The 13,038-nt window shown below is 37.2% G+C and overlaps 1 protein-coding gene across 1 annotated transcript; it reads right to left on the minus strand.

The window, feature by feature from the left end:
• Positions 1 to 240: 240 nt before the first annotated feature.
• On the minus strand, positions 241 to 12,508 carry PDK4 (pyruvate dehydrogenase kinase 4). The gene is made up of 11 exons (XM_082662347.1): positions 12,156 to 12,508; positions 10,990 to 11,131; positions 9,736 to 9,807; positions 8,802 to 8,986; positions 8,547 to 8,633; positions 8,017 to 8,094; positions 6,410 to 6,486; positions 4,305 to 4,403; positions 3,998 to 4,108; positions 3,698 to 3,811; positions 241 to 2,511 (listed from the first exon to the last, which is right to left on the minus strand). The coding sequence occupies exons 1-11, from the start codon at positions 12,268 to 12,270 to the stop codon at positions 2,368 to 2,370; spliced, it is 1,224 nt and encodes a 407-aa protein (XP_082518473.1). The 5' UTR covers positions 12,271 to 12,508; the 3' UTR covers positions 241 to 2,367.
• Positions 12,509 to 13,038: the final 530 nt, after the last annotated feature.

The following is a 13,038-nucleotide window of genomic DNA, read 5'->3' on the forward strand; positions in this document are numbered from 1 at the left end:
ATTGTACTATGTGTTATTGGAGCATAACCAAGAGAGCAAAGGAGAACCAGAAATTTCTGGAATGCTATAAAGTATCTTTTGTTTAAAAATTAAGATTCTAAGGTTTTGTTTTTTAAAGGCTATACCCCATATGTAGCTAAATTAGACTTGGTGTAAAGTGAGGAAAAACTTTACCTCAAATTCTTCTTAGTACTTTCCATTAATTTGAGAAAAGAACTTTAAAAAAGATTACATCTACCATTATAATAAAAAATATTTATTATAAAAATTGTCACATTTCTCTGTACATAACCTAGACACAAAAACACAATTTATACATTAATAATTTAAGTGGGCCTGAACATTCAGTTTCCATCCACTAGGATCCTAAAGTTCTTCCACAGATTTCACAAATACCAATGTGGACTATTTCTATTTTATAGAACTCCATTTACACAGTTGATGTTATTGAGATACCAACATTTCTTTTTCTCTTGTGTTTTAAAGGTAGTTCACAGTGTTTGAGTTAACTATTAATCAACTGCTTTAATCTTTGGTAAATACAAGAATTTACGTGCAAAAATGTTTAAATTTTTGAAAAGTCAAATAACCTATTGCAAATAGTTCTGTGTAATCAATAAATGCATGAGCCAGAGTCTCACCATCAAGAAAAGTCACTTCCAGGACTTGTGATGATAACACCTGAAATCCACAGCAAATAGTTTGAGGCTTTTATGGCCACTACCAGAAGCACCACACCACTAGGCCATGAGAAAATTAAACACAAATGTTAAATTCAACATACAGACAGTGCTGATTATTTTACAAAACAGGAAGTGCTAGTTTTTTTGATATCCCGGTTTAAAACATCAGTTTGACACAGAAGAGTTTATTATCTCATAAAAGCCTATTATCTTGCAAGAGTGAGAGAACCATTTAAAGAAGCCATACTGTTTTGAAAGACACCAATTTATTCTCTCGCAAATAATTTATCCATGATAATATGGGTCATTTCTTGAAATAATTTGTGGGGAATATAGCAAGATGCTTGCCTTCTGCTTCCCTCTCTCCTTCCTTCCCATCTTTCTTCCCTCCCTTCCTTCCTTCCTACTTTCCTTTGTTTTTTTTCATTTCTTCTCTAAGAGGAATGTGCTAGACTGCCCCATCAACCTGCATATTATACTTGAACTCCCCCAAAGTTCCATATGCATTCCAGCTTTCATGCATTAGCTCTCATTCACAATGATTCACAAATGAAAGCATCAGCATCGATAGCATGAAAACCTCTTACTTGCAGGCTATTTGTTAAAAATACTCTAAGAAGTATTTAAATTCTAATGTTCTTGAGCTGTTTGTTAATTACAAATTTTTATCAGACATGTTAATGGTGAAGTGTACAGAATATAATTAAATATATAAAAAATACATCTTTTTAAGCCTAGAAAATAGATGCCTTTGGATTACCACCACTGCAGTGTGGAGAACAGCCCTTCCTACTGAGTTAGGTTCTGAATGCATGATTTCTTTCCCTAACACTGGTTTTTCCAATCTACTTCTGTTTCATTTATAAACAAAGCAAGGTGAGATTTTGCTATCACTTTGGTAATTCTTCTCTCCCTCCAACCGCCAACGTCCTGAAATCAGTGCGTATTTTAAAATTCAACCAAGACAAGGCACCTGGCAATAAGTGTTCACTTCTTATTTGAGGTGTGAACAGGAAAAGCAGCATAATAAAGGCACTGTATTTATCAGAAGGGGCTTTCTTCTGAGTTTTTACATAGGCCCATGCCTTGGCTGCAACTCAGAATAAAATGTGTTGGCTCATTCCTCCTCATTCAAAGTAAGTGTTATTTCAGTCACTGGCTTTTCATCTCTAGAGTGCATAGATATATATGAAATGTATGTTTGCATACATTTCTAATCATATAGTATAAAATAAGCCCTAGTCCTTTGAGTGATAGGAAAGTACTGGTACACTGACACTTGATAATCCATAAATACCAGTATCTTATAACATCAACCAGTGGCCTAAAATATCAGTCATTGAAACTGCTAGCCTACATCTTCACTTCTCACTCTTTCCCATTCTTGCTGATAAACAGATGGAAAACTGAGGCTTATTTCTTCTCCAGGATTTGATATAAACTCATACATTATTCTAAGTTAAGAGAATAAAGAGCTGGCCAGCCGTGAACTCCTGTAGTCCTGCACTGTGCTCGCCTGGGTCACAGAAAGGAGCTTTCTTCCTCTTCACATCAGTGTTCTGACCAAGGAGTTTTTGTTGCTGTTGTTTGTTTTTGAGAAAACAAGAGTTCACACGCAAACATTCAGGAAGCAGCACTGGCATAGACCCACTTTGATCCCTTAAAGCGTCCTGAGAGTCCCTCCTCACACAGCCACGTTTTCCTTTGCCAGGTTCTTTGGTTCCTTGCTTGGGATACACCAGTCACCAGCCTCGCTGCTCGTCTGATAATGTTTGAAGGCTGATTTGTTAAAGACTGGGAGTGTCTCTATAGACTCAGAAGATAAAGCCTGAAAGAAAGGGGAGAAAAAAATCAAGCCAAAGAAATTATTCATCACATAATTTGTACCTGAAGTGATTATTCAAAATAAATTCAGAGGTAAGTATTCAAACATTCAAATACATTCTTTTAATTGATTTACTAATAAGAGCACACCAGAGTCCATGGTATGCTAGGCACTGTATAAAAGAAAACTGAAAAATAAATATTATCTGCACCCCATAGGGGCTGAAATAATATATATACAGTTATAAATCAGGTAATAGTATTTGTGTTCAATAGTTACACATGTCCCTTGTTTGGATATTGCTGATGCCATAGAATTGAATAGCAACAGGCAAATAGGTTTTCCAGGCAAAACCTTTGTATGTGTGATAAAGTGAGAGTCCTAACCTGATACTATTGATCTATTAAAATCTGATACTATAAATCTATAATATGTTAACCTTTTCCAATACTTGGAAGACATTTTTACTATTTAAGAAATGAATAACTATTTCAGGTGTTCTAAGACCATGCGGCAAATGGTCCCATTTTCCCTTGCACAAAAATGGGAGCCTAGAAGCTTAATGTTTTAGTTGTTAATAACTGTGAATATATTTTCATTTGAAATAGTTGGCAAATGATTAACAGCATCAGGACAGTGACCTTAAATAAATTGAGGCTTTATCAGAAATGGAAAAAACATGTACCAAATTTTAAAGTTTAAACAGGAAATGCCAGGCACCCCACTGATAGCTTCTGAGCAGTCAGCTTTCCTCTCCCTGGATTTCTAACAAGGTCAGCTTAAGGTCTTGAGTATCTTGATATCAGTTGTTTTCTAGGCTGAAATATTAGCGTATATGTATTTCCCACAAGTCCAAGTAAAACAAAAGTATGGCTATTCTTAAAGATGCCAATAGGATTTGCCTTAAAAAATTCAAATGAGCATCTCCTCACTCAGAAACTAATGCACTTCTTGGGAAACAACTTTGGTTCACTGAGGCAAGTAGCCTGGCCCACTTCCTTTTTGATACGTTACCATATTAAATATTAAATAATATATCTACACATACCAAATAGAAAATATAATGACTTGTGGTCATTATTTGCACTAACTCAGTTTGGGTATTCACTGTGGACCGTAGCACTCAGGGCTGTAAAAGAAGCAGTCTTTTCAGAAATATGATTTTTTTTTTATTGGATTTAAAGGATACCTTTAAGTAGATGACAGCATCAGTTCCATATCCTGGCAAAGAGTAGAGATTTAGATCTCCTTGAAAGTACTTGGCATAGAGACGAGAAATCGGCAAGCCATAACCAAAACCAGCCTAGAAGGGAAAGATCAGTTATTGACAAAGTGGTGAACATGATCATAGGAATACAAAATGCTTTCTCACAACCCCCATGCCCAATTTAACTAAATTGATTAACTTGCCTAAATACTTCCTTGTAATCCTTGCTCTACATTTAGAAGTAGGTGGCTGGGATGAATTTAGCCATATAATTGGTCTTACCAAAGGAGCATTCCGGGAATTATCCATCACAGGCGTTGGTGCAGTGGAGTACGTGTAACTAAAGAGACGGTCAATGATCCTCAGGGGAACACCACCTCCTCTATCTGAAATCTTAAACAAACCAGTCATCAGAGCTACACATTAAAAACAATACGCATTTGTTTATATAAAAATATCTTTCCTTCATTTAAAAGTCACCTGGTGTACATGACTTTGATCTACTGTTCAAAGCAGAGAGCTTTATTATTATTGACTCTTTTAAAAATTCTCTTAAGAAAGACTCAAAAGAAAAACAGAGAATGGTTACCTTAATTGTAAGATCTTCTTTTCCCAAGACAACGATCACCTCAATTGGTGTCAGGGAAGGCCAATTTTCCTGGTGTTCAACTGTGGCCCTCATTGCATTCTAAAGAAAACAAAACCGTAAGGAATTCAATGGCAGGAGGATGAGGGACAGTAAATAACTGTTTTTTATGTTTAAAATGAAAGCAGCACAGAGGGTAATTCAAAGTTCTTATTTTATTTTTTTAAGTTAGTAGTAAAATAGCTCTGTAAATAGCCATTTATGATTGTGTCATGCAGGAGGTATAATGAAAAATATTCATTTACCATGTAATATAGCTACTGGGAGTAATGTCTAATGGAAAAACAATTCTGCTAGCTGTCAAGTTCTTATTTGTAAGCTTAATTTAAATGTAGAAATTGGTTTTTATAGTCCATTTCCTGGCTTTCTCTTTTCTGACTTTCCATTACATTTTACATCTAAGCACCAAAGACTATTACATAACAAATAACAGTGAATCATTGAACCAATTTATTGGCTTTTATAAAATTTGCTGGGAAAAGGTTGTTACTATTTAAAAGGATAGTAAATAATTCTAAATTAAATTTCAATTTGCGTTTGATTATCATCTTAACTTTTACCAATGATGGCAAAATAACTATGAGTTGGACCATTCAATTTAAAAGTAAATCAACAAAAAAGCATCTTTTGTCCTTTAACAGAGAAGAAGCTCAAACAAGTTTTCAGATAATAGATGAATCTCATACAGATAAAGTTTTGGTTTATTTTACCCATTTTCCTCTCTACCCTTCTTCTGATAGGTTATCTGCTTTCTGGTTTCTATATAATAATGTTAAGCTCTAAGCATTAGCTGAAGAGAAATAAAATAGATCAGATGTTTGTAGTACAATCACTACCTCGTTGCATTAACGTTAGAATAAGTTAGGAAACAGTAGGTTCTGGGAAGAGTTACATCAGAATTAGAAGAGGATTTCACTTTTTTTTTTTTTTTTGCGGTACGCGGGCCTCTCACTGTTGTGGCCTCTCCCGTTGCGGAGCACAGGCTCCGGATGCGCAGGCCCAGCGGCCATGGCTCACGGGCCCAGCCAATCCGCGGTACGTGGGATCCTCCCAGACCGGGGCACGAACCCGCGTCCCCTGCATCGGCAGGCGGACTCTCAACCACTGCGCCACCAGGGAAGCCCGATTTCACTTTTTCTGACGACTTCCTCCTCTCCAGTCCAGGGGACTCTTAGGAACCATCACAAAGCTTCAAGTGTTTTTCTGCCTTTTGGTTCAAGTACAGCATTTCAGTTTGGGCTTAGAACCTGGGACAGGATTTGATTCTTAGTACCTGGCTGTCCCAGACCAGTAACATCCACATCCTCTAGGAGCTTGTTAGAAATGCACATTCTCAGGTCAAGAGTATCAAAATCTCTGGGACAGCCTTAAGAATCTGTGTTGTAAAAGCTCTCTAGGTGATCCTAATGCACACTAGCGTCTGAGAAGCCCTACCCTACTGTTTTGCTATGGAAGGTGTGGACCATGGATCAGCAGCATCGCCTGTTAGCTTATGAGAAGTTACTAATCTCAGGCCCAATTCCAGACCTACTGAATCAGAATGTGAATTTTAACAAAACCCCCAGGTGATTCATATGCACATTAAAGTAGATCACTGAAGAAACTGACTGTCCTTTGAGTATATTCTAGTCATAGGTTGGGACCCTGCCACCTCCAGTAATTCTGGACCTGAACCTCTGGATTTAGAGTTGGACCGGCCTATGGGGATGGAGATAACAAGGCCTCAGTCACTGAAGCATTCACCCCACGACCTCCCTTAATGAATGCATGAATGACTAGTGCTTTGTTGGACACCTGAAAAAATAATGGGAACAGGGAGCATTGAGATATAGTGACTCATATTGTGCATTCTCAAATACACATTGATGCTACAGGAACTGCATGTACCCTTTCAAACATTAACTGTAGCTTCTTTTTGTTAGGACACAGAAGCATGCCTGGGAGAAGATAGTGAGGCTCCTGTTTAGTAGGGAATGATAAAGGGAATAAAAATGTAACCAGTTAACATTTAAAAAAAACAAAATTGCAATTATTGTGAAGTGTGTTACCTTGAATAGTTCAAAGAGCATATGATGAAGGTGAGACGAAACATACACAATATGAATTGGTTGGCCTGGAAATTTTCCTAGAAAAAATTAAGCTAATTTAGAACTGCTGAACAAATATTTCATTAAAATAAACTTTCATATCTATTTAATTAATATTTTAGATTTAAACAGAATTGGAATACTCCCCATCCTCCTCACTCTAAAGTCCTACCTTAGAAGCTTCCCTTTAAACAGTAAACACAACTGATTATTCTTGATTATTAATGACTATTCTTGATTTTTATCCGCTAAACATAAAATCCCATAGGCTCAATATGCTTAAATTTCACCAAGAGGCTAAAGAAAATAGAAACAAAAACCTCATAATACTCTGAAAAGAAAAATAAAAGTATTATTCTTTGGTGTTCCAGGCCTTGGCAAAGTTTGAATCAGAAAACAAGGTCTGGCACAGTTCCCTCTTTATTTCATCAAACAGTTCAAGCCGTTTATCTACAAGTATTATGCAACAATGCTGTTAATGCTTAAAAATATTTTTCAGTCTTTATTTGTACTCCTACTTCTGGTTTAGCAATCCATTACATTTCCCTATCCCCAATCCATGAGTTAAGTTACTCTTAATTTGAGCAACTTGATTTTAATTCTCACCACCAACAAACATTGTTCCTGTATAACTATTACTTGAAAAAGATGTTTACTCTGAGTTGAAAGGAAGCTATTCCAATTTCAGTGTACTGTCTTGCTTTGAGAAGCAGCTATGGGATAAGATAAAAATAGTGCCTTGCATTCATCCTGTAATTACTTCATTCAGTGTGGGAAGACCTTATCCTTTTAGGTACCCTAGAGTTGAAGCTATTGAAGTATGCTCTGCTTCCAAAACAGTGATATATACTTATAGTGAAAATTTAAAAAAACAAATTGGTAAGAACATATAACATGACATCTACCTTCTTAAATATTTAAGTGTACAATATAGTATTGTTAACTGTAGGAATGGTGTTATACAGCAGATCTCTAGAACTTAACTCATCTTGCATAACTGAAATTTTATACCCACTGAACAGCAACTCCCCATCTCCCTGCTTCCTTCAGCCTCTGGCAACCACCATTCTACTCTCCGCTTCTATGAGCTTGACTATTTTTGATACCTCATATAAGTGCAATCACAAGTATTTGTCCTATGACTGGCTTCTTTCTTATAGTGCAATTTAAAGTGTTTTTGTTTTCAGATATGATAAGTAACCTCTTTAGGAGCATACCTCCACTACCAAGTGGTTCCTCCAAATCTGACCTCCTTATTCCTGTATTCTGTAGTAAGCAGTTGTTCTTTGATCAAAGATATTGAAACTTAGCTGCTACTCTAAATCCTAAATTATCTGTTCAAACCATTCTTCTTTATGAATTTTCATTAGCAACTGAATATACTCAATTGGAACTTTCCAGTTGAGATAAAGAGAACCTTGGCTTCAAAAAACAAATGTGTACAAATTCTAGGCAAGTTCAGAAGGCAGAAAAGGAACACAGACATTGCTTTGTATTTACAAGAAGTAATCATTCTGGGAGAACACTGAATTTTCCATAGATAAAAATATATTTAATTTATAGCTTACCATTCACTTGTGTGAGCTTTAATTCTGGAGATGTTAAATAATACTGATTACAAAGCATCTTGGAACACTCAAAGGCATCTGGAATGGAAGGGTTTTTTTCCATAATGATTAAGTGAATTTATGCCAAGTAAAATTTTCAAGTGATCTTCAGTGTATACACTACCCTTAATTCAAAATATTCATTAGAGTACAAGTTTATGTGTATGGAAAAATTAATTTTTAATATTTTATTGAAGAAAAAATGAACACAGTGCTTAAGTTATAGCTGTTGCTATAGGAATATGTGCACTTCAGATGTCAACTATAATCTATGAGAATATGGCACATTAGCTATTGACGTTTAGATTTTTTATAATAAGTGAATATTTAAGCACTTGACTCTCAAAAACAAAGGACCTTCATTACAGTATTTATAAAGACATAAACGGAGCACTCTGAATAGTAATTCATTCAGAGTTACCTCAACAGTAGATGTGTCAATCAGATAATGTACATTTTCAATAAGGGAAATGCAGAAACCTAGAAATTACCTTGGACCACTGCTGCCACATCACAGTTTGGATCAATGCTTCCAATGTGGCTTGGGTTTCCTGTCTGTAAGTCACTAAATATAAGGACTGTTGAAAAATAAAAACAAAGAATATTGTTATAAAAATCAGGATAATAATGATTAGAACTACCTCTGAGAAAGAATGTGATCCACCAAGTAGTGAAATATCTGCTTAGAGTATGGCTTGTATTCTACACCCGTCTCTATATATCATGACCATGATGAACTAACTTACTGTGCTGGTTCATCAGCATCCGGGTAGAAATACGGTTCATGTAAAATCGATCCAAGAAATACTGAAGATTTTGATTGGTGGCTGGGTCAACTGTACAGGCATCTTTATACTCTAGGATTCCCTGTGCCATTGTAGGAACTACATTATGGTGTCTATTTCGAACTTCGATGAGAGTATCTACAAAACTAAGCCAAAACACATTCATGGTTACTAGAAGTTCAAATAAGTTTCATTAATTTATATTTCTTAGATTACTTCAAAGAAGGTAAAGCCTTTCTCAAGTACCCATCCAAACAAATCAAATCATACAACGTTTGGATGAAGCTTTATTAAGACTCTCACTACAGATTTTTTGACTACAGTAGAGGAGATAGCTTCACAAACAGATTTATTTTGCTTCTAGCTTACATGTAAAATATCAGCTCTGTGAGTGATAGGTTCACTCCAGTTGTTCACTAAGCTTTCTCTTTCAAAAAATAAGTACTATTTAAGATGGCTCTAGAATGCCACTGTGAAAAAAACTTCAAATTTCTTGTAAGATTTAGAAAAGAGTCTTATTTCTCATTCTTATAGCTAGAGACTGTCAATTACTCTGAAAGAAAATGTGTACTCTACAATGACACCAACGTGTATTGATATTATGTAACAGTAAACCCTTCTACAAATCTAATCATCATACTAAATTTAGAGTAAAAATAGATTTCCTTCTTTTAAAAAGTCCTCTACACTTTTCATCCTCAGCATCATTTCCAATGCCATAATTCTCTATTGCTTTTAAAAAAACCCAACAAGCCAAAACTTGTCATTTGTAAGGGGGTAGTTATTTATTATTCAGGATACTATTATAAATTATCCTTTAAGTGAGGTCTGAAAAAAATCTGATGTTTAGAAATAGTCAAAGTTTTAGACACTTATTCTAATGCATAAAACTTACTCTGATAATGTTTTCTGGTCCTTTGGGCTTTTCTCGTGGAATTCCACCAACTCCATCAGGCTCTGGATATACCTGTAAAGCGACAGGTGGGCTTTAAGTTTTAAAATTGAATAGTCACTTACAAGTGGCTGAAAACAGATTGCTTTTTTCCAAATGATTTGAAGAGAGAACGTATTATGTTTAAAATTAAAACTTTCCTCCAAGACATTTGGAAAACATATGTCTTAGAAAAAAGAAAGCTACAAATTCAACCCTCAATTTGCTAACTTAAAATTTGTTTAACTATCCTAGATCACTATTCAGTTTTCTGTTTTGTTTGTCAAATGTCTTTATTTTTATAGCAAAAGCATTTAGAAATTACTTTTACAGAAAGGCTTCATATTTTTTTCCTCCTGTATTCATTCATAGGTGAATAGAAGTCTTGAAAGCAGCAGTAAATACTATGGATTGAATATGTTTCAGATTGCAATTGTTTAATGGGCGCATAATACATATATTTCTTAAATCAACAAACAAAAAGTTGTACAGTCAGTGGGTTAGGGTGAAGGTCTGGTGCATATCTGCCTCAGTGCATAACCTGGCTCTGTTCTCTGAAAATCTGCTCCTTTGGTTTACCTACCCTAAGTCAGTATCCTTATTTGCAAAAGGAGATAATTACTGACACTGAGTGCTGGCTGTGTGCCTGGTACTGTTCTAAGTGCTTTTAAAATGGATTACCTCATTTAATTACACTCAGATATCCCTTTGAGACATATACTTTATTCTCCTCAATAATAGATGGGGGAATTGAGGCCTAGAGATAAGACACTAAGCAAGGATTCCACAACTAGGAAAAGAGGAAGGCATGATTTGATCCTGGGCCTGCTTTCTTAATTGGTTTGTAAGTAACAAAGATTAGGCCCTCTATAAGTAATAGTCATTTGTATCTATTTCTAGGACAGAATTCTTTTTGCAATATCAAACTGTCTTTTATTATTTTAAACACAAACTAATATTGTAACTGTCAATTATTTTTCATATTGCCTTCTAAAATTATATTGTGAAAGTATCTACTCTTTCAGGGTAAAAATGTCTGTTATAGCTTTATAACTGCCCTTATGATAACTTACCCTAAATTAATAGAAAATACATCTTTCAAAGTATTTAAGCTTCAGACCACCTGTTTCCCAATTACGATGTTAATATATTGTAAGAATTCATACTCAGATAACTATCTTAAAACTAGAGATTGTTTCAGAATGGTTCACCACTTACCAGCTTTTAACTAGTTGCACTGAAGAGGTATTTACTAATCCTTCAGGGAGGATATAAATTTCCTTCAGGATATTGGCTAGCCTCACAGGCAACTCTTGTCTCAAAAACACAAAAGAGGTTCTTTCACATGCGTTTTCTGAACCTGTAATAAACAGCATCTATTTAGTTTTTGGAAAAAAGTATATCTAAATTATATATTTGAGTAGCATTAACTCTCCAATATTGAACACACATATATATATTACAAAATGATATTTAACTCTCAGTTGGGTAACTGCTTGTAGATAATTCAGGAGTAAGCATCTTCTTCTTTATTGTCTTTTTCTTTCTTTCTTTTTTAAAAAGTGACCAAATATGAGAATTATTGTTTTCTCTTTTTGATGAGGATTCACTTCCAAGAAGTCATAATATCCCAAGGCTCTTAGTATTCATAAAAGAATGCAGGATTTAGTCAAATCACAATGTCAGGGAGACAACATCCTTTGCAGAGTTCTAGATATGAAACTGTAGTGAAGGGAAAAGGGGAGGAGTGGGAGTCCTAATGTTTCCAGACTAGTGATAAATAATACCACATTTAAATCCTTGAAATTTTCTTTATAAGATTTGTGCAGAAAGTTTGTAAATATTTTCAGCAGTAATGCAAATATATAGATAACGTTAAAGCTAAAGAGACAAATCTTTGTTAGGAAATGTTAGGAATGCAGAGAGATGAACCCTGTGGAGGGGTGGAGGGTGGCTAAAGGATAAAATCTCGGTTAATTCAAAGCTACTTTATAATATTAGGAATCTTCTCCAAGAAGTACTATGCAGTGAAGGAGAGGATGAAGTTTCCAGTTCATTGTTAAATGGTGACTGAAAGCAAAAACTATTTTGACTGAAAACTTTGGAATAGAAAGGAAATAGAAATAGAAACAGAAACAGAATAGGAAAGATGAGCTCAAACCAACCAGCATCAGCGGGGCGGCAAGTGGCCTTGACCTGCAGGCACAAACTGTCAGAGAGAAGGCAAATCTAAGAAAGGCAAGGTGTGCTGGCTTCGAGGTTCCACGGTTCAGCAGGAAAGCGCACCCCAGGTGTTTTAAGTAATGAGTCCAGCCCTCCCTACACCGGGTCTGAAAGTTAAGGCAGCTCCCCAGTCCCCGCCCGGGCCCTACGTCCCCGCTCACCGAAGTCCAGCAGCTGCTTCATGGACAGGGGGGACGGGCTGTAGCGCGAGAAATGCTCGACCTCGCGGGGTACCAGGGAGCCGGCGCTGCGCATCACGAAGCGTGCCGCCTTCATCTTGATGACCACCGTCCTGGCACGAGCTGGGGCTGGTGTGTGGGGTGAAGGCTGCGGGGAACAGGACCTGGGGCCTTAGAAGGGGCGGGGCGCGTTCGGACGGGGAGAGCAGGTGGCTGGCAGGCTCGTGCTCCCCGGCCTGGGCTGAGGTTCGGGGGTGCTTCGCGGTGGAGGAATCGGGCAGTGAGTCGATGGAGCAGTAGGTAGCTTGAGACTCAAGTTCGTATCCTGTCACCACCCGCCGCCTCCCGAGGTTTTATTTGTTTCCCTGCACCCCCCCCCGCCCCCCGCCGCATCCCCCGCCCTCGAAGCTCCAACCGGGAGGAGCCACTGGAACTTGGAGAGCTTCCTGAGCTTGGAGCCGCGCCCGTCAGCTCAGATAAAGAACTTTGGGCCCCGCCTCCAGGACGCGGAGGCCTGGCACCCGAAGCTGTGAGGGGTAAGGGGACACCAGGAAGCCAAAGCGGCCGTCAGGAGGTACGTGGGCTCAAGATTAGCCATTTGTGACAGGACCCCGGACAGCGTGGGCTGGGGCCAGCCCAGACTCGACCTTGTTTACAAGCAAGAGGCTGTCTCAATGTCACGCATTCCAAGCCAGAAGCTGTTTCCAAGAATCTTGGCTCGGAGATGTCATTGGTTCGTGCTCGGAGCGGGGCTTTTACAGTAGCTAATCAGCTGCGTGCAGAAGTATGGGCTTCTCTGCCATTGGACAGCGAAAAGAATAAACAGCCTAGAGTCCTTACAGCGTTTTCTCCATCGATGAATAGC

Source organism: Grampus griseus, assembly GCF_964374135.1.
Source record: "Grampus griseus genome assembly, chromosome: 9".
In the NCBI taxonomy this organism is placed as follows: Eukaryota; Metazoa; Chordata; class Mammalia; order Artiodactyla; family Delphinidae; genus Grampus; species Grampus griseus.